The sequence below is a fragment of the Lemur catta genome, chromosome 6 (genome assembly GCF_020740605.2).
Source record: "Lemur catta isolate mLemCat1 chromosome 6, mLemCat1.pri, whole genome shotgun sequence".
In the NCBI taxonomy this organism is placed as follows: Eukaryota; Metazoa; Chordata; class Mammalia; order Primates; family Lemuridae; genus Lemur; species Lemur catta.
In genome coordinates this window covers 31,383,697-31,410,772 of record NC_059133.1, presented here as the reverse complement: position 1 = coordinate 31,410,772, position 27,076 = coordinate 31,383,697, and the positions used below count along the sequence as shown (strand labels likewise).

The window sequence follows — 27,076 nt, the reverse complement described above, 5'->3', positions numbered from 1 at the left end:
GTTTATGTTTGATCCCTATATCAAATTAATCTCACAGAGTATTAGGTATTACAGTAAATAGTGGGAAAATAAACAAACAAAACCTAAAGTAGAGGCAAAGGAAAAGGCTAAAGAAAAGTGGTATATGTGGTTTAGTGAAAAGAGGTATGCATAGCCTGTAACAGTAATCTCCAACAATATGAACAGCTATACTTTTACATTGAGGATGGAGGAAAGGGTTTAGAAAGTGAAATCTGGGACTCATAATGGGGCATATTTCTGAACTGTAAAGGATTGTGAGATGCTATAAAAAGGACCAAGAAATATTAGAGGGCCGGGTGCAGTGGCTCACACCTGTAATCCTAGCACTTTGAGAGGCTGAGACGGGAGGATTGCTTGAGGCCAGGAATTCAAGACCAGCCTGGGCAAGAGTGAAACCCCTTCCCTACAAAAAATAGAAAAATTAGCTGGGCGTGGTGGTGGCACATGCCGGTAGTCTCAGCAACTCAGGAGGATGAGGCAGGAGAATTGCTTGAGCCCAGGAGTTTGAGGTTGCAGTGAGCTATGATGCCACTGCACTACCCAGTACCTAGGGCAACAGAGACAGACACTGTCTCAAAGAAAAAAAAAATTAGAATTCTTTTTGGTATAGCAAGGGTCAGTTTGGGCAGAAAAGGAAAGTGTTGGGGCAGGGTGGGAGGCGTAAGTGAAGGGAGTAGAAAGAGATCAAGTTATTACTTCTAGAATTTATAGGACCCATTCAACACTAACTTGTGACTTGGGACAAGTGTGGTTCTAGTGTCATGTGTCAGATGAAAGGATTATATTAGATGTTATGAAAAATTTACATATATATACACATTAACATCTATGTTCTTTGCATCTCCTCCTTCTCATAGCCTTATTTTCTATTCCTCAAAGTTGAATTAGAGCAGAATGATTTCTTCTCTGATCAAAAAGCCAGATATATGTGTATCTGATCAAATGTTCAACTGTGAACATACAGTTACAAATATATCCAAGTTTAAGTTCATTTTCAATATACAAGTAAATTTGATAATAATCCTTTAGTAACAAGAAAGCTTTCCAGATCCTTAGTTGTTTGTTAAGGAATATCTGAACAGAAGGTTTTCTTAAGCAATAACTGAAATTCGTATAAATTTGCAGTGGTAAGCATGATATATTAACGTATGTTTTTAAAAACAGTGGTGTGCTTATAACTCTTAGCCAATTCCCCCTGACATTTTGAGATTTTATTTCCCTCAGCATACTAAGTGATGCCAAATATACTTGATATTAATAAGCTTGAACTCACATATAAATCAGTGGTTTTGGTAATATTTTTAGTTGTAATTATATAATTACTAAAAACCTATTTACCATTTTATATAAAAACTCTTCTTTATGCTTCTAGAAATTTCTAAGAGACAGTGGTTAAACGATTGTTCTGGAATGTTATAAAAGTTTGTGACTGGCATTTTCAAATCTTTTTTTTCTCTCTGTGAGGATGAGAAGGAGGAATGCTAATTTTTCTGGTGAGAGTGCTCTCTCTGTCTCTTTCCAATAACACTTTATTTACAAATACTGAAATCAGAGTTTTTTTTAATTAACAAATGAAAATTGTGTATGTTTATCACATACAACGTATTTTGAAACATATATACATTGTGCAATGGCTAAATCAAGCTTATTAACATGTGCTTTATCTTATATACTTATTTTTTGTAGTGAGAAGCTTAAAATTTACTTTCTTCATGATTTTCAAGAATACAATACATTGTTGCTCACTATAGACATGCTGAACAATAGATCTCTTGAACTTACTCCTCTTATCTGACAAGCAATCCTTAAACCAGCTGTAATTGTGATATGTATGTTAATAATCCCCACCTAAAAGGAATATGACAATGTGCCTAACAACTAAGCAGAGGTGCCCTATTTACATAAGATTCAAGTAACATGCATTTGATTAAGTTTCCTAAGACTAAATGCTATAAGTAAAAGTCTTTCATCGTACCGCCTGCCTCTAGTCAGTATATCTTAGTCCTGCCTTTCAGAAGGCCGTCAGTGTCCTCGGCCATACGCTGAACGTGCTCGATCTCATCAAAAGGCAGCCAAGAGACACTGAAATTGTATAAATGAAAAATTACATCTACATCTCCTCATAATATAAATATTCTAGTTTTTAAATTATAACTATAATTATTTTAGAACCTTTTAAAAACAGATTGCTTTTCTGATTATCATTTCTTATAAAGATTAAAAAATTATAGAACCACAAAAGTTTATTCTAAACTGTATTATTATAATCCAATCAAATAAAAATCAGATAATTGTATCCTAAATTATACAACATTGATGTCATTAATATAGTTCTACTGTAGAAAGATACAATGAATTTGGAAATTCCATGAATGGAAGAAAAATGTTTTAAGGTAAAGAGAGAAGGGAATTAAAATAGAAATTTATAAATTTACCTTTAAATTTATATTTTTGTCATTCAAACTGTTGAATTAGAGAACATAGTAACAGGAACAATATTCTTTATATTATTTTACTTATTGCCACAAATTTTTTTCCATCTATGTAGAAAATTTGTGAAATTTTCAAAAAAATTAAGAAAAAGCTAGCTTAACAGACTTTATGAAAAAATTGATATAATATTAAAATATTGTACATTTTCAATAGTGAAGTTTGATGGAAAATATTATAACTTGTACTGTAAAGAGTTAAAAGATGACTTTCCTCAGTCACATCTAGATTTGGCAACAGGTCACAGTTATACGCAGTTAAATACACTAAGCAATCTGCACCTTATTTTTTAGAGCACTCAAATATCAAGTTTTCACTTCATCCAAAACTTAGAGATGAAAAGTTTTATCCCATTTTCAGTATGTTTGCATTAAACAGATGCATATCATCTCACAATAGCAAGTAGCAAATTTCCTGTAAATAAAAATTCTGATATAGTTTGTCAACATTTGTAGTCTGTAAGACAATTTAAAAGAAACATTTTAAAAGTTATGCAAACTAAATTATGTACATTTTAATGTTATTTCTGCAGGCTGCTTTGGAGAAAGAATGGCTAGCTTTAGATTCCGCCCGCTTCCCTTCACAAACATTGCTTCTCTCAAACCAGCTGCACTGGCCAAAGGTAACATGTCATGGAAACTTCTGAGTGCTCAATCTTTACTCATTTCTTAAGGTTATGCTATGCTGCAGTGATTAATAATACAATTTATTGACTCGAAAAACATAATTACTTTTAGAAGCCTCTGACTTCCTCCTCATCCCCAGATGTAATTTTTCATGTAGCTTTTCTTTCATTTGCTCCTAATTTTTTTCTTTATTTTGGATTTCTTTCAACACTTTATTTCACAGTAGCAAAAAAAAAAAAATGATATGCTTCAGCTGCATATTTGGCAGTAGACTAAAATTACTAGTTGACAGCACTTTAAAAATACAAAAATATGCATTAAGTGGGCAACAGCTGAAGATTCTCAGTCAGAGGTCAATGAACTGCAATATCTGTTATTTATTTGATAATCTTTGAAGTTTTGGTTTTCTGAGATGTTTAAAGATCTTTGCAATTAATCATTTTGTATATCCAAGCTATTCCAAAAAAGCATATTGTTCACCACTACAAAAAAGGACATTTATGTATATTCCATAAATCTCATTTTATTATAATTTTTAGTTTTATAATGAACTTCACTTAGAATGCTTCTTGGTAGTGTGTATGTAAACCAATATAATATAAATGCTAAAATTTTTCAATTTACACTTATTTACATTTTTTCTGATAAGATCTCCGGAAACTTAAAATACGATGATACTTCCCTTAATTTACCAAGTCATCCAGCTCAAGCATGGCTATATAATGAGAAAGAAAATTTGTTTTCCTCAGAACATACACAATTTAATGGCAGGTAAGCTAACTCACTCTTTTAGAGGATTAACCTATGAACAACAGGAATCATTTCTCAAAAAAGTAGTACAATTACAAAAGTGGATGTGAATTTACTAGCTTAGAAGATACAACAACATTTAGTGTTAAAAATACAATCATAAACTTACAGAGTTTTCAGTGTAAGATAAATGTGTGAGGTGGGTGCAGTAAAGCAACTACAAAATTTATGTGTCAGTGAAATAATGTAATTAATTGTTGTAAACAAGTGGATCTTTAAATACTGCAATATATAGGTAGAGATAAGGGTTAGAATTAAAATCCCACTGCTGCATTACTTTCAACAAAAGGATTGAAATATGCTCCAAGTAATTGAAATGTAAACATTTTAAATTAATGGCAGACTTTTATTACTTTCAAGATAAAGTTTTTCAGTAACTTAAATACATTTTATTTCCAAGTTTGAGACAATATAAACAGCTTGTAGTTTTAAAAAGTGCTGATGTACTTGTGTTGATTCAGTTAAAAGAGGTTCTTTTCTATTGCCAGATCAGAAAATAGAACTTTATCCTTGACACCTGAATCAAAGACCAGTAGAAAGAGTTTGCTAAAATCTGAAAAAGAAGAAAAAATTTCAGAAGAATGGTATGTGATCTATTTTACACTAAAAAAATTAAAAATTGAGAGATTTATAATGTCCAAGGCAAATATTTTTCAAGATTTTAAGAATACTTTTATTAGTTTTTAAGAAACTATCCATCTGATTAAATTAAGATTTCTTAAATGGAAAGCCAACTTTATTTTAGTATGATATAATTCAAATATGTATGTTTATGTGTATATTCATATCTAAATATAGTCTGCATATTTGTTTTGCCTTTATTAAATTTAATCTTTTAATAGGGGCTTTAAGGATATTTCTACTGCTCAACAAATGCTGAAGAGAGCACAGAAAATGAAATCAAAGAAACTAAAGAAAAAATTAGGTGAGTAATTAATGCTCTTTGAAGAATAGCTTTCAATAGCCTATGTAATACTGAAGATAAATTCTTTTAATATATATTTTTCAATTTATTTTAATAAGACAAAAATGAATGCACAGATGAATATGTCTAAGATAATGGCTCTGAAAAAATAAACTTAAGAAAACTTAAGAAAAAGTTATGCTATTACTTGAATGATATGTTATACTCTTAAATGCTATTTTCATTTTTTCCTCTATTCTCTACTTTGCTATTGATTATTCCATCTATTGTGCACTGAGAATTATAAGTTGTTTTAAAATAGGTTTATTTGGGAAATGTTGATTCTGAAGAGTATCTGCTTCATATGCATATTCTTTTGTGTGTTTTTAAATTGCTTTATTATTCAATAAACTATATAAATTACTCAGTTCCATGGATTTTAGCTATAAAGACTTCACAACTTGACATCTTGGAAAAGAAGCACAATTTATGTCTTTTGTGATTTTGTATAACTTGGGAAATGTTCAAAGGCATCTTTTCTCCTATCCCACTTGCCAGGCTACTCTTAAAATCATTTGTCTTTCTTTGGACACCGGTAATTATTTTAGTATAATTACTTAATATGTGGAGTAAATTATAGATGTCAGGGCAAAAAATTACAGGTTATAATGATCTTATATTTCTAATTAAAACTATTTAAAAGTATTTGCATATTGCATATAACTTTGTATTTACTTATAACTTTATAAATATTTACTCATGTAAATATAAGAAACTCAATATAACATGACTTTTTAAAAAAACCATTTGAGTTTCTTTTGTTCATCGATTTCTTTTGTAAAAATTTTGTCAATAAAATATTTTCATAAAGAAACCATTACTGCTGTGAAGAACAAAAAACCTATACTTATCCATCGTATAGTTCAAGCTTATATAAACATAGAAGTGTTTCATAAATTTATTTTTACCTTTATTGATTTTTCTATTCATTATTTTTAATTAACTCAGTAGAATTCTAAGAATCACACATATTAATTTTTAGAAAGAAAAATAAATATAGCCAAAATACTGTTGATTACCAAGGAATAACTGGTATTTATTGACACATCACTTACTGGCCATTGATAAATTACTGGTGATTCATTTGTATATTCAGAAATATTTAACTTTCCTTTCTTAGTGTTATATTACTGAATCTTAATTTTATCTTTAATCTTTTCGTGATAACTAATTTTTTTATTGAGTACTATACATTTTTCAGGTTTAAAATATTAACATTTTAAGCATTGTTAAAGAAAATATAAGTAAACACTTTTTTAACTTATCTGTGCCTTCTACACTCTGATTTTGCAAACCCCTGTTAAGTTCATCAGAGTTCTATGAACTTAGTGTTATTTGGTGGTTACCTCAGTAAAATACTTCAAACCTTTAACAAAGATGAGACTCTCCCTCAGTTCTGGGGATGTGGAATCTGGTACAGTAAATCAGGGTAGTTTGATCAATGCTTTCATTGCTTTGATGTATATGTCTACCCCTCTTTGACAGTATCAAAAAACATTCTTTAAATAGCTGTTTTGAAAATAACAAACATTTCTGAAACTCCTGGGGCATGTTCCAATATCAGAGGCAGTTTAAGAACTGATTCAACCAATGTTCACCAAAAAATTATGACCTATTTATGTTCAAGAAATTTTGCTGGATCTATTTTTTAAAAGTATTTGTAGTATTTTTACAATAGTCTCCCATCTTGAAAGCTGAGGAAAAGTTTATCTTTTCAGACTTTCCCTATGATTCTGTCTTTGGAAATATATAGGTTTTTCTTGCCAATTCTTGTAATTGAGGGTTTGTTTTCTCTTAGGCTGAATACACTTTTGATAAATTAGCATAGTAAAGACTGTTTTAGCAAAGGAATATATGCTCACACATAAAAATCATTACTTTAATGGCTGTGATTAGACATAATTATCAGTCAAAAAGTATCCTCTTTTTATCAGTCACAAGGGGGCATGGTAGAGTAACAAATGAAAAAGGACTACCGGCCGTCCAGTTTAAGGGCATTGTTAACAGTGGTCATTGAGCATGACCTGTTAAGTGAAAATCCTAAATGGCAGTTGTACAAATTTTATGGGGACAATAGTCTAATTATTCAAATTTCATGATTGTAATCTAGATTGCATTCTTATTACTGTGTGAGGTTTTATATCTCTGTTAGACTTTTTCTTGCTTTTGAGTCATGAAAATAATATTAGATTAATGAAACAAAAGAATTTTTTCTTAATATTTGAATGCTGAAATGTAAAATTTAATGATAAGCTTTATATTCTCCTCATTATTTTCCTCTACTCCCGCTTCACAACAGATATACAGATTAGAAACATTCAAGGGAGAATTAAAGGTGAAAAACATGAAACTCAGAGGGATTTCTCCAATTAGCACGCTTTTTATCTTCTGTTAATGACATAGCACATATATCATTTTGTACCTGTGAGTAAATCATTTAAGACCCTGTGCCTCAAATTTTCTTATAAAATAAATAATTTTCTAGTACTTTTCAGTTTTATAATTAATTGATGGTATGCCATTAATTTATTTGAATCTGTCCAAACTTATGACCATAATTTTAAATTTTTACCCACTAATGAGCTAAAATAATGTTTTAAATACTTATATTCTACTAAATACTTACAAATTTACTAGTAAATTTTAAATATATATGAGATACGTTAATGCAGTATCTCTTACATGGACAACTTGTCAACTTGAAATTTTCAAGCCACCAGAGGGCAACATTATCCATAAAATTGCTGTGAGACTAACCAGCTTTATGGAGTAGGGAGCATGGCGAGAGGGATGTCAGAGAATAGGAACTATTCATTAATGGAAAAAATTATGCCCTACAATCTAACAAAACAGATATCTTAAAGGAAGTAGGGCACAAATGCATGAAATATAGAAGCTTTAATTCAAATTTCTGCCATGAAAAACCTTAGAGAAGTAGCTCAGTAGTAAGCATTTAATATTTTCTGTTTGTATCTCATATATATTTTTATACATAAGGAATATGAGTCAACAATATTTTTTTTAAAGTGAGAATGAAAATAGGCCAAAAGGCAGAGGCGCAATTAATTTAAGAACACGAAGTATAATGGAATCGGTTGCAGATGAAAAAGAATACTGCTGAGTACTCTGATTAATGAAGAAGCAGAAATTGAGGAAAGATGTGGTGTGAGCAGTCATTAGGGGAGACTCAGTATGGATGACTTCTATTGATATAAGTGAGGACATCTGCTTTAAAGAGAAGGAGAGTGGGGAAGGAGGAGGAGGGATTGATTGGAAGCCATAGGATGAAATCTAAAATTATGAGGAGCTGTCGTGATTTACTCTGTTTATGTTTGGGTTATATGGTTGTTGTTTTCCTAGTAAGTAATTGCTATTTCCCTCATGACTGACATAGGCTTGAAACAGTAATGACTGGTCTTGTTTTTGTGGGTTTTTTGTTTGTTTGTTTGTTGTTTTTGCTGTTGCCTCATGCACAGAAGTAATTTCAGAATTTGGTGAACTGCATTAGAATTTAGCAGACACCCAGGGAAGATTTGAGGAACAGCATGTGCAAGGTGAAAATTACTGGTTTACTGAAAACATGTAAGGTCAGTAACCTAAAGTAGGGAGCGTAATTGGTAGCAAGACTGAGATGAGCTGGGTGGGGAAAGGGAGTGGGTGGGTAGTTTTGATGAGGGGCACTCCTCAGAGAGAATGAGGTCTGAGTTTAGGAATTTTGGTGGAGAGCAACTGGTAAGAACATAGGATGAAGACATAATATGGTTTTTCTAAATTTATTATATTTATGCATATAAAATTAAAAAATTTCTACATATTTATGCATATCAAATTTAAAATTTCATAATTAGAGAAAAGAAAGAACAAGATGAAGCAAGTAAGGTTAATTCAGTTGTGAAGGTAGAGCCACAAATAGTGATAAGAATCACCTTGCAGCTATTTGTAAATGCCTAGCACAGTGTCAAGTACATGCTAGGCATTCAATAAATATTTGCCGATTTTATTTCCATGAAAAAAACAGCTTGAGACTGTGTTGGTAACATTTAATCGTAGCAAAAAATGACCTCTAATAGAAAATTAAGAAAGGATATTTTTAATGTAAAGTAAGCAGTTCATGGACTATAGCAAAGCAGTCAAGTTACAAAATGATAAGGTAACTAAAGAATGTTAAAGGGGAAGGACAAAAAGGGACAGTATAGACAAAACTCCAGCAAAATGAAGTTTATTCAAGATTTATTTTGCTTACCTCACTTATTTCCAGGAAGAATTTATAAGAATTTTGATCAGATATTACTTTGTTGTGCTCGCAACAAAATAATAATAAAATTCATTTGAAGAGTGTGATCCTTGAGGGCTGAAACCCCTTTGAATTCCCAGAACTTATTACCATGCCTAACACCTGGTAGATATTCTACAAATAACTTTTAACAGGCTCAACAATAAATTAGATAAAAGTCGCTAATATATATTTGTCAGTGGATATGTATATGACTACGTGTGTGTATTTTAGTCATTTAAACGCATGTTTCTATCTGGAAAGGCAAATTTAATTAGTAAATACTAGTAGTTCATACAGATGGAGAAATACAGCTAGTCATTCAACTTTAACATAAAACTTATTTTCATAAGTAAAACCACTATACTTGGCACCTACAGAAAATGGGTAATAATCAGATTTTTAGGTAAAAATAACAATAAAGTAAACCAGTGAGCTAAAAAAATTAGAATTATAGTAGTTGAAAAAGGATCATACAGGGAATGAAATAATTTTATGGATACTCTAATGCCTAAATAAAATTGTTAGCTAACTGAGATCATAGATAATAAAGTGTCAACTATAGAGCCACATGCATAATGGGAATACCAAAGTTACTTACCTAGGGATTTCTTGAAATATTTTTTGCATGTGTAGTTAATACCTATTTTCCCCACACTGGGCAAGTCATATTGGATGACACAAAGATTGTTTCTAAAAAAAATTAACATAGTCCTGCCATTGATGATCACAGAGGACTAGACTTAAGTGTACAAAACTGACTTCATAATGCATGACAACAGTGTCGCAAGCTATACTCTTTGAAATAGCAGTCCCCAAACTTTTTGGCACCAGGGACTGTTTTCATGGAAGACAATTTTTCCATGAACTGAGGAGTGGGGGGATGGTTTCAGAATGATTCAAGTGCATTGCATTTATTGTATACTTTATTTCTACTGTTATTGCATTGTAATATATAATGAAATAATTATACAACTCACCATAGGTTGGGGACCCCTGCTGTAAAATATCCATATCTCTTGGCTTTTTTACTGGATTGTGTATTATTTGAGGGTAAGAGTAGTGTCTTATTCACAGTTGTATTGCCAGGGACTATCAAAATGAAGTGATTTGTTTTTCCCATCTGAAATTACTGTGTTTCTTACTTCTTATCATTATCCCTTTGCAATTTGAATTAATTCCAGTTTTAAATCAATTAAAGGTGATGCAATCAGAATGATCTGAAAGAAAAGGATCTGATAATGTAGTGCTCTTTATGTGCTCTTGGGGAATAAAATTATTTAGAGGAAATTGAGCTAGATAACTTTTAAATATCTTATATGTATTAAATTATGATATTGATAATAGTATGAGGAAAGTGCTATTATTATCCCTATTTTATGTATCAAGTAATCAAGTCATAGGGAGATTATTAATTTTCCAAAGGAAGTGCCAGAGAACTTATAAAAGATCAATAGCTTTGTTCAGTGTGCTATAATAAATAAAATGGAGCCAATTATGGATCTAGCTGTCTATTTTATGTATCCCACTATATTTTATAAAAGATGTAAGGTTTTTTCAAAGAATATAATAAGTTAGAAATATTATCATTGTATCTGTTGTAATTTTATGCCTATTAGCTGCCATTTGTTGAGCACTTCTACTTAGGTGAGCATGTGGCTTGATGCTTTACACGTATTACCCCACTGATTCTCACAGTAATATTTCGAAGTCAATATTATTTCTATTGGACAGAGGAGAGACAGGGAATGAGGGCAGTTTGTCTAGAAGAGTCACAGAAGTAGTAAAAGTTCTAACTCAGATCTGTTGAATTGTAATATCATTGCTCAGAAAATACATAGACCTAATAGAAAAGCAAGAAGAGTGGGAGAGCAGAAAGACAGTTATAAGGCAGCAGTCTGTAAACCCATGATAATCTGTCTTTCCTGATTGAGTAATGCTTCTTTTGACTTTTTGATGTGTCAATTTTTTTGATAAATGACTTAGATTATATCTAATACTTATTCTATGAAATATATATAAACATTTTTTATTATTGTTATTGATAATTCATGTTGAGTTTATATAGAAACATACAACTCGGACAATACGTGAGATTACATATACTTAGGGGATGTGCCCAGACACTGACCAATATTTTTTGTATGTTGAGAAAAGTAATTTCTGTGAAACATGTAAAACATACTCAGTAAAGATAAATTATTACTAAAAGACTAATGGAAATTGTCAGGTTGCTATTGATGAATACTCTGCAAATTTTATTTGGTTTCTCTAAGTCACATTACAAAAACTGCTGTTAATACTTTAACAATTAAAATCCGTAACTGGGTATTTATGACATTTAAAATCACGTTTTTTTGGCCTGGCGTCGTGGCTCACGCCTGTAATCCTAGCACTCTGGGAGGCCGAGGCGGGTGGATCGCTCAAGGTCAGGAGTTCGAGACCAGCCTGAGCAAGAGTGAGACCCCGTCTCTACTAAAAATAGAAATAAATTATCTGGACAGCTAAAAATATATATAGAAAAAATTAGCCGGGCGTGGTGGCGCATGCCTGTAGTCCCAGCTACTCGGGAGGCTGAGGCAGTAGGATCGCTTAAGCCCAGGAGTTTGAGGTTGCTGTGAGCTAGGCTGATGCCACGGCACTCACTCTAGCCCGGGCAACAAAGCAACACTCTGTCTCAAAAAAAAAAAAAAAAATCTTGTTTTTTTCATTTAGTATATTCAATTCTTTTACAGTAGATATTAATCAAAGATTCTTAAATTCTCGTACTTTTTGCAAGATGATGTAAGACACTAAGAAAATGTATTCTGCCCTGAATTGTAATGTATGTTACCCTACAAAAAATGCATAACCTTCCAATCTTTATGTTATCTCTGGTACTTACATCACTATCTTCTTTTCTTCCAGTCCTTCAGTAAGCAAAAACTCTGTCTTAATGCAACAGTACCAAATCTCCATTTTCACATTCCATAGAACCATTCATTTACCAATAAAAAGTTATAGGTCCCACATTCACAATAATCTTATTTATTTTATAAAATTAATAAATTTGGAATGTTCTTGGCTTTAAAATAGGGAATTTATGTATCTTCTTTGTTATGTAAATACAATACATCAGAGCAAAAGAGAAACCACTAAACACAACCTAAAAGGGGTTTAAATAAATGAAATAATCTTTTTTTGTCTGTTCTTCATCCCATTAGTTATCTTACTTCCATCTGCTATATCCCAGGGTATTTCTGTCCTTTAAGTATTGGCTATGTGTTTAATCAGATAACCAAGAATATATGCATGGTTGGCTACCTTTTCATATTATACATTTTTAAATAACATTATCATCATTTTCATATAACCTTATAGAGTGGATACTATTTTGAATACCACCATATAAGAAATATGTGGCCATTTCAGAGAAGGAATGAACCAGAGCTGAACTATCCTTCTTTCTTGTTCTTTTTGTCTAGATCCTACTGTGCGTCTAGCATTGTTCAAAAACAATGAAAATAAAATTTCTGTTACAAAATCACCAAAGAAGGAACAGCGTAGAAGAGATGGTTACTTTGAAGGTATGATTTAATAGGAGATACATAGAATGGTAAAAAGTAAATATAGAAGATTACATTTAAAATAATTTTTTAATCTTCAATAAGTCTTAAAGTACATTTAGAAGAAATGAATAAAATATGCTTGAATAAATCAAAATATGGCTCTCAGAGCTAAAGTACTAATTTAGTTTATTGATAGATTAGTATAGTAATTTAATATTTGTATCAGTGCTTATATAAATTTTAAATTCTTTATATTTTATGTGAAAGTCATGGTGCTGTATCATCAGTGTTATTAATGTTATTTAAATTTTATTAGCTTATATCAGTGGAAGTGATCATTGTTGAAATGATGTTCCAATATATTTACTTTACTGCCAATTTATACAAATTGCATTAAACACTATAAATTATACTCTAGAATTTTAAATATTTTACAATATTTGAAACTTGTTCAACTCACTTTTGGGGTAAAGGTTTTGCACATCTAGGTGGCAGATTATATTTCTGATTTCAGCATTCAGAAGAAGTGTGGACTTACTATTAAACAGACATTTAAATGTAACAGAGCAGCAAGCATGACTTAAAACAAGTTTGCCATCTGCTTTCTTTATAATATTAAAATTTTTATAGTTTTACCTATAGTTTTAGATAGTAATTTCTAACAGAAAATAGGGAGTCAAATATATTTTAATGGAGAATAACTATTTAGAATTTTTACTACTTTGTCTTCTGTAAATTTTAAATAAATCTTAAAATTTATACATCTTCATAGCATGATTGAAAATGGAAACATTTTGATTTACATTTCTATTTAGTAATATTTCAGACTACAGAAAAGTTTGGTAAACATCAAATTTATACTTTTAATACAGATACCTACTGAAGTATGTAGGTGTGGAAATCACAAAGTCTGGAATTTTCTTTAAAGTACATAGCAAAAAAAGCATGCATAGAAAGACAGACAAAGCAAGCATGGCAAATTATTGAAATTGTTGGATCCATAAGATATTGATGGTATGTGGAGATTTGTTTCACTAATCTTTTGTTTTAATATTTAAAATTTACAATAGTGAAATATTTAAAAACTTTGTTGATCATTAAAGGTTTCAAATCTCAATATTACTCCAAGAAATATTTATAAATTAATATTTTAATAGAATTAAAATATGTTCCCAATATAAAATAAGGCTTGGGTTTTAATCGGGGTTTGTTTCCTGGGTATAGTCTTCACCATTTCACAGTTTTTAAAAGGAAGAGTAGAAATTCTGCTAAAATTAGTAACAACTCCACAAATATTACCTGTTAAATAGGAACATTGTTACTTTGGGGAGAAAATGCCTAGGAAGAAAGATAATTGGGGTGTTTTTGCCTTTTAATTTAGCCTGCATCTCAGAATCAGAAAAAAGAAATCTATCCCAGGAGGTTGTATTGCATTCTCTCTTGGTCTATGCGATGTGAAGATATGTTTCCATCTAGAATAGCATGATATGTATGTATGATATTTATTGAATTGTGTGCTAATAAAAATACACTAGGAATAGATCAAAGTAGTGATAGAATGTAGCCTATAGAATCTGCAACATTTCCACATATGCTTTATGATGTGATGCTCTGTGTTTTTGTTGTCTTTCTCCCATATGAAATGTGTTTAGTTTACTTTTTTTTTTTGTGCAACCCAATTACATTTGACATTTCATTAATTTCACTGAATAGGTTTTATGTATGTACCAGATTTTTCTAGTGAGTACTGCAATAGTTATTTCAAGCCGTTTTTTAAAAAAACGAATAGGCTTGGCAAAAACAGTTCTACATAAAGGAATTTTTTTCTAATTAATATGTTTATTTTAGTTTTTTTAAAAATTGGAAAAGAGTGAGGCAAGATAATTTGCTCATTGCTGGCTAGGTTGAGCCCCATATTATCTTTAACAGCTGCTCTGGACTCACGCATGGCAGAGGCTCACAGACTTTCTCTGATGCCACAGAGGACAGCTTCCAGGGAAGCAGCCTGACTAAGCCCAGCTGCCCAGTAGAGGGTGCATTTTGAAACCAGTTCTTTTGAGATGCAAATTTCATACTATAAAATGCACCCCTTTTAAGAGTATAATTTAATGAATTTCAGTGTATTTACAGTGACATAACCATCACCACAATCTAATTTAGAATATTGGAAGAACTTTCTTTCTTAAGAAAAAATCCATATACAATTAATAGTTGGTCATCCGACCCATCAAAAGTGATGGGGATGAAAATTAAATTTTGCTGTGAGTTCAAATTGAATGATTCCATCGGGAACTGTATCTCAGTGCAATGGTATGAAAGAACTGTCTTATAATTACTTTGGTTTTGTTGAAATTAGATAATACTATAATATTATTTGACTATTGATGTCTATAATTCCTATTTATTTTATAGTAACATAGCATAATTTTTTTAAAAACTAAATTAAAAACCTTTCTAACTCTACTTTGCAAAATTGGCTATGTGAAGTTTCCAGTATTATTCTTATGAATTGTACTATAATGCTTCAATTATTATTGTCGCCTTTTTCTGGATATCACTAGCATGACATCACTAGCAAGAGAGTATGATATATATATCTTTTTTGGTCTGGGTGTAAAAAATATGCTTAAATATGAAGAATATTTCAAATGAAATACAAATTATATTAAATGGTATAAGGTAAAATATTATACCATTTTAACAGTCCACAGTTTTACAGGAAATTCTTCCGTTTTCCCATATTCATGAAATGTTGATAATTTTCTTCTTGCTGCCAGATTTAAATCTTTAACCTAATCAAGACGGAGGAAGCTTTGACCACACCTATTCCCAGAGTAACCTTATACGTGTGCCATGTGTCAGATGTGGGTCAGTTCTTCCTATGAGACAAGACTGAGAGCCTGGGGACTTTGCAAATTCCACATTGGCTTACTGTACTTGTTTATTCATTTATATTTATTTAGAATCAGGTACTTGTCTTGGTTTACCTTTGCTATCACCTATAATCCCTACTTGGATTTCAAAATCCAATCTTGCCTTAGAACTTGAAGCACTTTATTATTACCAAGTTTCCTTTTTCTGTTTAAGTGTTTGGTTTGGAGCCCTGACATGACTCTTCTATATTCGTCACTGATCTAAGAGCAAACATAGCTTAATGCCTATAAGTGTAGTCTCTGGAGTTAATTTAACACAGTTTGAATTGACTTCATCATTTATTAGCCATGTGACCTTGAGGAGGTTATTTAACTTCTCTGTTTCTCACTATTTTTCACATATGCAATTGGATATTAACAATACCTAGTTGTGGGGAATATTATGAGGATCACATGAGATCCTACTTGTGAAGTGTCTGGAACACACAGTGTATAAGTGCATAGTAAGTGTTCAAAACTTGTATTTTATTTCAGAATATTATGGGGGTACAAAACTTTTATTGACAACAGTCATTTAAAAAGCAAGGCTTTACTTTTATTTTCTTATTTACTATTGGTTATATTTATTGTATTTCTTATTAAGCACTGTGAGAAGAGTTTTATTTATATTCTCTTATTCAGTCCTCTCAGAAACTCTGAGGAAAGTATTATAACTGTCTACATTTTATAGATAAGGAAGTTACAGTAGTGAGAGTTTGATAAGTGACTTGCCCAAGGTCATGCAGACAGTAAGTGGCTGAAGGGGAATGGCGATAATTCTTTATAAAAACAAAGGTAGCAAAATAAAAAAGCAAATATTGAAGAGCAAAAATTGTCAGGCAACCCTGAAGTGTACAGAATTAAAATACTTAGGAAATTAAAATACTTACGAAAAAATAAAGACTAATATTAAAGTAAGTGAAATGAAACTCTATGAGACTAATAATTAGTTTTGTTTTTTATTCCTTTATCATAGCTTGCATTTATATAAATCAGGAAACAGTTTAGTGCCAACATGATGATAAAGATTTGATTTGTGACTTGTAATTAGCTGCTACCTCAGATAATGTCATTACTATAATCATGACAACGTAACCATCAAGTACCAGATCTATTAGATTCTAAGTAAAGAGTGGCCGTATTTTGAATCACGTATTTTATTTTCAGATATATGAGTAGCTCCCTACACAGCTCACAAGTAAACACTATATTTTGCTTCATTTATTCCTGTTTTTATTTATACATAAATTAAATGACTTTCCCACCCTCATCTACTGAAACTTCTAAATTTGCTACTTCCAAAGCTAATGCCAAATTCGGACTTCTGGCTTTGGCCAGGGAAGAATGGTAGGCAAGCCAGGAAAAAACCTTGAATCTGGCTCAATAAGCTTCTTAGCAACACAGATTCAGTTTTAGGTCCTCCATTCCCTAGGACTATTTTACTTGATTTTAAAGTTGGGTTTTCTTAATTCCCAATCTGGTGCTGTCATCACTAACATGCTTCCTATTTGTTCTTTTATAACATAGAAGATTTATAGATAGTATATGTTCTTGTAAAAAGATGCTTATATTTTTTATATTAAATGTTTGAATGTTGAAGGCATTAAAAAACCTTTAATTGCTATAATTTTTACTTCAGAACATTTCTTTTGTAGTACTTTTTACTTTATGATTATAAGCATTTTCTTTTTCTCCTTTTTCTCCCTTTTAATGGCAGTTTAGAGCAGAGTCACATTATATAGATTGCTTTAGAGTAGGTCTTGCCAGGGCATGGTAGCTCAGGCCTGTAATCCCAGCACTTCTGGGGGCCAAGTTGGGAAGATCACTGTAAGCCAGCAGTTTGAGACCAGCTTGGGCAACATAGTGAGACCTTGTCTCTACTAAATAATAATAATAATAATAAAGTAGCCAGACAAGGTGGTACACACCTGTAGTCCTAGCTACTCAGGAGACTGAGGAGAGAAGATTGTTTGAACCTAGGAGTTCGAAGTTACAGTGAGCTATGATCATGCCACTGCATTCCAGCCTGGGTGACAGACCAAGACCCTGTCTCTAAAAAATAAAAATAATAAAATATAAAGTAAGTCTTATATTTCCATGGTTGTAGATAGTACTTGCTAATAGTGCCAATGCCTATGTAATAAGAGCTGGCAGAATACGTTCTACAAGACATGTGTTGGCAACCAAAAAATTCCTGAAGGCATCCTATTAAGAAGAGATGCTCATAATCTTATTTCCACTGAGCAAGAGTCAAAATTAGTCAAAATTGACATGGATACAAAAATGTATTAAATATGGTCTATCCATAAGCATCTCAGTTTCCAACAATCACTCTACTTTGAATTACTGTTTTTCTACTACATTTTGAGCTCCCCTTAGTATCTCTAGTCCTTAGCATATTGCCTCATGCATAGTCACATAATCAGTGCTTAATAAACGTTTCTTTAATGAATAAATGAAAACACAAAGGATCCTTCCCTTAAATAGTTTCAAATATATTATAGATGGAGTTGCAAGATGGTTATGTAATGTTTTTGAACATACGGATTTCTTTGCAAAATTGGACTCAGTGTTCTATGTGCCCTATAAAATCTCTTCACCTGGTTAATTCTTGTCACCTCAGGTGTTAATCCTCTAGAAAGACTTCTGATTGTAGCTAGGAACACCACCCACCATGTTGCTATAGTATTCCTGAATAAACTTGTATCTACTATATAACAGTCTCTTTACCCTTGCCTTACATTTATCATTTGTACAAGGCGTTATTCTAAATACTTTATCTATACTAACTAATCTAACTAATGAAATCCTCACAACAACCTTTTGAGATAGGAGACAAAAATTCATTCTTTTTAGAAAATACACTGTCAGTGGCAGTCTGCCTACATTTGGAAGAAATAAAAGATGAACTAGCAAAGTCTTGTAATCTGATTTTTATATGATATGATTATTTTTTATGACTTGACTGGACTAAGTAGGGAGAGAAGGACCTGAGGAAAGAGTCAGTAGCAAAAATAAATAAAATTGAGAAGTAAGCTAGAGCCCCTTAGGGAGATAACTGAAGATTGGGAGCTATATTTTAATTTCCTTTAAAAAATTTTTAATATGGTATCCCTTTACATAATTAAGTCTCTAAAATCTTTTTATGGCCTCCCATTGCACTTCGAACAAAGGCTAGACACCATATATCGTAGCCTGTCTGACTATAAACGTCAAGCCGTCTTTCTGTTCCTGAAGTATGATACGGACTTTATTTTGTGGCTTTTTTACTTCATCTTCTTTCTGTCTAGAAACTCTGCCCTTAGCACTTCACACAAATAACTCTCTCATTGTTTACTTTTCACATCTGTCCAGTGCGAAAGCCTTTCCACATAACACTGTTTTCAAGTATCCCTTTTTTCTCTAACCAGTTCCTTTCTCTCATAGCACCTGCTCCATTAATGGCATTTATTTGCTATTATCTCATTTATTAACTTAAACTGTTGTATATTGAGTTTCTGCTAATAGAATATAAATTTCATGAAAGGAGAATCATGTCAGTCTTCTTCATTGTTATATCCTCAGCAGTGCCAGGAGCATAGTTGATACTCAATAAATATTTGAATGACAAAAATAAATGTATATGACATGCTTATAATTTAAATTCCCTAAATATATTCTGTAATATACAGTATCACACCATTTATTAATATAAGTTTTGAAATCAATTTCAATTTCTACAGGAAAAAAATCTGATTAGGGAAGTTGGTCCAGTGGAGCATAAAACAAACTGTAATTTTTTAAAAAATTCCTTATGGATAAGAGGGATTCAGAGAATGGCAATCTAGGGTCAGAGAATAGCCTATTCAACTTCTTTTTATCCATATCAGTTATAAATAGTTGGTATTTTCTCTGTTTCCCCTAAATTAAGCCATAATAGAATATATGTATTCCAAAGTGTATATTTATATGTGTGTATATAAATTTTATGTATATGATTTACATATATAGAAATATATACATGTTTGAAATATATACACTTCATATATATATATATATATATATATGATGTATATATGGTTAAATTAAAAAATGGGAAGAGATTTCAGAGCTCTTAGAGTTCTTTGAAAGAGACCATGATATGTAACCTGTAAGACATTGTTAGTTTATTTCTCATTAAAAAAAAAGAGGACTGTGTAATTCAGATCAACCCTATTGCAAAGAAAGAACAACTACAGAAACTAGAAAATTTCTGTTTCAAAAATCTAATTTAAGTCATTGGAGAACTAACAAGTGAAGAATTATGAATCAAGAAGGAAATCCAAAAAGCTAAGAAGCTGAGCAGAACTTTTGATGTTACCCATTTAGGTGAACTGGGCATAGACTTTCTACTAGCCTCTTAGCAGAAACAAACATAAATCATCTATAAAAATAGATAAAATTATTCAGAACTTCAATTTATCCCCACAATTTTTCATATACAATATTTGGCATGCAGTAAATATAGACATAGAAAAGAATGAGACAACATCATTGAACATCAAGAAAAACAATAGACAATAGAAATGGAACCAGTGAAATTTGAGATAGTGGAGACTAAAAAATATACATAATAGATTTGAGGGTACGGAAGAAGAAACTGAGAATTCTAACAGGATATTAGAACTATAAAAGTATCCAAATGGATCATCTGTAACTTAAAAGCACTCAACAACTGAACCTGAAAACTTAATGGATGGATTCAGCTACAGATTAATCAAAACTGAAGCGAGAACTAGTGAACTGGAAGATAGCTTTGAAATATTCAAAATGGAGCATGAAGAGACAAACAATGGAAAATATAGAAAAGAGAAGAAGAGACGTGGGATATAACAAGCATGTCTAACACATTTAGAATCCAATAAAGAGAGGTATGAGAGAGCAGGGTGGAAATGATATTTTCTCAACCCTTAATGGTTGAGAATTTACCAAAAGTGAAGAAAATCTTAAAGTTATGGATGCAAGAAACTGCATGACCACAAATAAAATATATACAGTATAAGCCACATCATGACACATCATAGTAAAATTGCTGAAAACCAAAAATTTTAATAAAAGCCACAAAAAAAGGTTTATTACCTTCAAAGAAGAAACAGCAATAAATCTGACTTTTTAATAGGAACAACGAATCCACAAGATAATTGTTATGGACTGAATTCTGTCCTTTAAAATTCATAGATTGAAGCCCTAACCTCCAATTTGACTCTGGAGATAGGGCCCTTAAGGAGGTAACTGAGGTTAAATGAGGTCAGAAGGGTGGGTCCCTAATCCAATAACACTGTTGTCTTTACAAGAAGAGGGAGAGACACCAGGAGTGTATATGCACAGAAGGGCCATGTGAGGACCAGGGAGACAGTGGCCACCTGCAAGCCAAGGAGAGAGAGCTCAGGAGAAACCAAACCTACCAACGCCTTGATCCAGGACTTTTAGCCTCCACAACTGTGAGAAAATAAATTTCTGTTGTTTAATCATCCCAGTCCGTGGTACAGGCAGTCCCTGGGCGACAGATGACTTATGGTGTTCTGTGCTTAAGAATGGGCTAAGCCTCCCCATAAGAATAATTTATAATTAAATAATTAAATTAATAATTTGGGAACTAGTTTCTTCCATGTATATAGACAAACTCCGATGGCCTAAGCAGTTTGTTGGTGCAGCATCTTTATGCTAGGGGCTAGTCCCATTGTTTATGTGGTCGCTTACACACCGCATCATTGTCATCTTAACTTTTTTATTCTAGTTTGTGAGTCTGTGTTTACCCTCATGACCTTTCACCTCCAAAGAGAAAGTCCACTGCAAGTCCAGGTGAGCCTGCCACAAAGAGAAAGGTGATAACAATGGAAATGAAAGTAGAAATAATTAAGCGTTTGGCGAAAGGGCAGATGCCATCATTCATTGGGAAAGCATTAGGTTTCAGTTGCTAGACTATTGGAACAATTACAAAGGATGCAGTGAGAATAATGGAACATGTGAAAGGCAGTGCTCCAATGAAAGCATCAATTAGCAGCATACTAGATTAATTATTGAAATGGAATGGTTATTATTGATGTGGTTAGAAGATCAAAATAAGTCTAACATTCCTATTAGCCTAAGAATTAAAAGAAAGAACCCAATAGTTTCTGTAACTTATTATTACAGTACAGCATTATTATTATTATGGCAGTATTATACTGGATTATTTTTACCACATATAAGCCATTATAGTATTGTTGTTATTATTACCATATATGCACTGTTCATGAGGGATTGAGTTGTGTACAAATCCGACCTAAACACATTCTCAGGAACATATCTTGTCCGTAACCCGGGGACCACCTGTATTTTGTTATGGCAGTCCAAGCTGACTAATGCAAACAATGTAGTGATACCTTCAAAGACTGAAAAGAAAATACATTCCACTATGAAAGTTTATATCCAGAAAAACTTTCTCATTTATTTCAAGCATGCTTATACCTTCTCGGTGAAACATTTTTATCATGGCTGCTTTAAAACCTTTGTCAGATAATTGTAACATTTGTGTTATTTTGGTTGTTGGCATCTACTGATTATCATTTTTTATTAAATTTGAGAACTTCCTAGTTCTTGGTATGATGAGTTATTTTCTATTGAACCCTGGACATTTTTGCATTCTGTTCTGAGTCTGGAAATTATTTATTTAATTTTACTTTTTATTTCAGAATATTAGGAAGGTACAAACATTTTGGTTGCATATAATGGCTTTGCCTTGCCCAAGCCAAGGCTACAAGCATGCCCTTCCCCCATACAATGCACTTCACATCCATTAGTTGTGAGTTTACCCACCCCCCACCACCTGACCAGCACCCAATGAATATTACTACCATGTGAGCACCTTAGTGTTGATCAGTTAGTACCAATTTGATGGCAAGTACATATGGAATGTTTTTCCATTCTTTTGATACCTCACATCAAAGGATTGTCTCAAGCTCTATCCAGGATAATATAAGAGGTGCTAGTTCACCATTGTTTTTTGTAGTTGAGTAGTATTCCATCATATACATATACCACATTTATTTAACCCACTCATGTATTGATGGGCACTTGGGTTGTTCACATCTTTGAAAAAATAGAAATCTTCAGTAAATCAATAGAAGATATAAAGAAGAACCAAATGGAAATTTTACAATTGAAAAATACAATAAGCAAAATAAAAATTTCAGTGGGTGGGCTCAACACCAGAATGACAGTGAATTGGAAGACAAAATAATAGAAACTGAACAACAGAAACAAAAGAGACAGTAAAAAGATAAATAGAGCCTTATGTAGTGATCCTAAATGTGTATACACCAAACAGAGGTGCAAATGTGTAAAGCAACAACTAATACAATTGAAATGACAAATTTGACAAAACACAGTTATAGGTGGGTACATCAATACCCTGCTCTCAACAACTGATGGAACAGCTACACAGAAAATCAGCAAGAATATAGAGAACTCAAAAACATCATCAACCACCAAGATCCAATCAACAGTTCTAGAACACTCTACCCAACAACATAATACCCATTCTTTTCAAGTGCCTGTGGAACATATGTCAAAATAAAACATATCCTGGGGCATAAAACAAACCTCAACAAACTTTACATCATTGAAACCATATAGAAAGTGTTCTCCAACCACAATGGAAGCAAATTAGAAATTAATAAAAGAAAGAAAGTAAACAACACACTTCTAAATAATCCATGGGTCAAAGAAGTCTCAGGAGAAATTTTTTAAAAATATATTAACTGAATGAAAATGAGAACACAAATTATCAAAATTGCTATTCTTCAATAAAAGGAATCAGGCCTCTCAAATAAATGTCTGACTCTAGGATAGGGACATAAGTCCCAAGCATTTTGTAGTTCCAGAAAATAAGGAAGTACAAAAAAAAAAAAAAAAAAAAAACCAATAAAACAAAAACCCACATTGGTGGTGATATGGCAAAGGGTCACAGTAAGGCCTGACACAGTGGCTCACACCTATAATCCCAGCACTTTGGGAGGCCAAGGCAGAAGGATTCCTTGAGGCCAAGAGTTTAAGACCAGCCTGGGCAACATAGTGAGACCCAGTCTGTAAGAATATTTGGACTACAGGGGTGGAGGTGGGCACCTATAGTCCCAACTACTTGGAATGCTGAGGCAGGATGATCACTTGACTGGGAATTGGAGGTTGCAATGAGCTGTGATCACACCACTGCATCCTAGTCTGGGAGACACAGCAAGACCTTCTTTAAGGAAAAAAAAATTAAAAAGGACCTGAGGAGCCAAGTGAAAGAACAGTTGGATCAACAAAGTAAATAAAGTAGTATTGGATTATAGTCCAAGGTTTAAAATAAGTAATCATGAGTAAATGCAGATATAAACAAATGATTGGATAAGTTAATAAATGAGATAGAAGAGACAACTCTCACATCCACAGGAATTTCAAATAAATTATATAGATACCAGTGATGGGTAATTTTATGTGTCAACTTGTCTGGGCCACAGTGCCCAGATTTTTGGTCAAACATTCTAGATGTTTCTATGAGGATATTTTTTAATGAGATTTACATTTAAATTGTTGAAATTTGAGTAAAGGAAATTACACTCTATAATGTAAGTGGGCCTCATCTAATCAGTTGAAGATTTGAACAGAACAAAAAGATGACCTCCTCTGAGCAAGAGAAAATTCTCCAGCAGACTACCTTTGGACTTCATCTGCAATATTGGCTCTTCCTGGTTCTGCAGCAGACTGTCTTTGGACTCACACTGCAACTCTTTCCTGAGTCTCCAGCCTCCTGGTTGCCCCCATCAAATTTTGAACCTAAGCCTCTACAATTGCATGAGTCAATTCCTTAAAAATAAATATCATTCTATACATTAAAAAAAAAAAAACTTTCTCCTTCAAAAACTAAAGCAAAGCACTCATACCATTGAACTTTCTACCTGTTGCTCTTCTGGACAGCCACAAGGAAGAAGAAGGAAGGTACACAGGTTCCTGAGCCAAAGCATCACAGAGAAAGTAGGGAAGAATCATGGTTCTGAGAGAAGTCCATGGTACCTCCTTCTTCATCTGTGTTGTCTCTTGCCCCTTCCAAGACATTTCTCTGTCATCTGTATCAGGTACCCATCTACTTGCTACATAGGATGCTTTCTATATTTCTGGAATACCTAATAATTCCATCAAGGTCTCAGAATTATTAAAATATCTTAGAAAAGTTTGTCATCCTCAAGGATATTAGTCTTCCATCTAAAGTAGGTTATGTGAGATAATGAAGTAAGAATGGATTTGGACTGGGTTTGAATCTTGCAGATACCAGCTGTATGTTCCATGCCTTGGCTTTCTCAATTGTAAAATAATAATACTAATCTTTACTTCTCATGGCATTTTGAAAATTAGATGAGAATCCAGGGGCTTCCGAATAAAGATGATGCATCTGAAAACCTCCCTAAAACTTCAGTGGAGGTATTTTTAAGACACATACTAGGAAACATAGAAATATTAGGAAGGGGCAATAGCATTAGAACCTTGTTAGGCTACGAAATAAATACATTAGTAATAATGAGAAAGCAAAAGCTTAAACCAACAATGGGAATATATAAGAACTGTCTCAATGTCAAAGGTTTAGGAATTGATAGTATTAGGCCCTCTGGAAGTGGGGTGAAGAGGGTATTAAAATAAATAGGTCTGTCTTACCTTGACAAAATTCTTGAAGTTAATTCTGTAAATAGGATAAAACAAAGTTTCTGTACTCAGGAATACCAAGCTTATTTGAGATTTTGGGTGCCTTGCTAAAACTAAGGTTAAGTGTAGGTATAAACACTAAATGCTAAGGCCTCAAGCATTTCCCCTGATTAGTTTCCACAATGCTAATAATCATATGCCTTAGTGAGCTTGCGCACCCATAACCAAATGCCATAGTTTGGGTGACTTAACAGGAGTTTATTTCTCACTGTTCTGCAGACTGGGAAGTCCAATATCAAGGCTCTGGCTGTTTCAGTTCCTGGAAAGGGCTCTTGTCCTGGGTTGCAGACAGCCACCTTCTTGCTATGTCCTTACATGACCTTTCCTTGGTGCACACATTGCAGGAGGTGTGGGGGGGAGAGGAAGACAGAGAAGGAGAGAGAGAGATCTTTCTCTTCCTCTTGTTATAGAGCCATTAATCCCATAAGGAGGGTCCCACCCTCATGACTTAACCTCATTCTAACTGCCTCCTTAAAGACCTCATTCCAAATACCATCACATTGGGGGTTAGAGTCTTAACATATGAATATGGGGAGGGGGACACAAATATTTAGTCCATAGCGCCATGCCTTTACCCTCCAGGAAAGAGATTAGAAGAATCTTTCTGGATATTCTTATCAGTACAAGAGGAAACAGCTAAATATTAACATCAAATATTTCTAGTATAGGACTCAGGTCACCTTAAAGTGAATCTCTCAGACAATAGGCCTTACCCATTAATGCAGTTTCCTATCAACTTCATAAACTTCCCTCTCTAAAAGGAAAGCACACAAATGAGGATTGTTAAACACCTAAAGAAAACATACAACATGAAAAATAGAGAAAAAATAACAAGTATAAAAATCAACTTTAAAGAAATATACCAGGTTAAAAAAAATCTGTAAGAATACCATGAATATTTTCATAGACACAAGAAAAGATTGTCTCCAGAAATGAAAATGAGATGATATAATAAGAAAAAGAGAGGTCAGAGAACCAAAAATATCTCTTCTCTGAAAATAAAACCATGATAGAAGAAATAAAAACTTGGCATGAGAAAAATTTATAGAAGATAATGTTAAAGAAATTTCTCAGAAACCAGAGCAAAAATATGAAGTGCTAAGACACACAAAAGAAAATATAAATAAGAGAGACTTAGTCCAGGAGGTCCAACCTTTGATAAATAATCAGAGATCCAGAGAGAAAAACAATGACAACAATGGATGGAAGAAAATTATCAAAGGCATAATTCCAAGAAATTCTCAAAAGGTCACCAGTTTCCAGATCAACAGGCCCATTGAATGTTAGGAAAGTGAATGAAATTAAGCACATCTTTTTTAGCACATCTTCAAAAAATGTCGTAAAACCAGAGACAAAGGAAAGAGCCTTAAAGCCCTCCAGAAAGAAAACCAGATCATGTGCAATGGATCAGTTATCTAAAAGACATTGAATTTTCCAACATTAATCTTAGAACCTTGAAAATAATGGAACAGTATATTCAACATTCTTAGAAAAAGTTATTTCCAACCTAGAATTCTATAAACAGGGAAACTGAATAAAATTTGAGAATATAAAAGCATGTCAAGCAAGTCTTAATTTATCTTCCTTGCAACCTTGCTTGGGAAGCTACTGGAGGAACTGCTCCACTAAAATAAAGAGATAAACCAATAAAAAGTAATACATGAGATCCAGCAAGAGAAAGAAGCAAAGGAGTC

At 32.6% G+C, this 27,076-nt stretch overlaps 1 protein-coding gene across 3 annotated transcripts in view; it reads left to right on the top strand.

The window, feature by feature from the left end:
- LRRIQ1 (leucine rich repeats and IQ motif containing 1) overlaps positions 1 to 27,076 on the top strand; it is a 175,616-nt gene that overhangs the window by 89,975 nt on the left and 58,565 nt on the right. For all 3 annotated transcript variants that reach the window (XM_045553288.1, XM_045553289.1, XM_045553291.1), the window contains exons 19-23: positions 3,044 to 3,133; positions 3,787 to 3,908; positions 4,436 to 4,531; positions 4,790 to 4,872; positions 12,649 to 12,750. In XM_045553288.1, the coding sequence (XP_045409244.1) occupies positions 3,044 to 3,133; positions 3,787 to 3,908; positions 4,436 to 4,531; positions 4,790 to 4,872; positions 12,649 to 12,750 (493 nt within the window). The remainder of the gene's footprint in view (positions 1 to 3,043; positions 3,134 to 3,786; positions 3,909 to 4,435; positions 4,532 to 4,789; positions 4,873 to 12,648; positions 12,751 to 27,076) is intronic.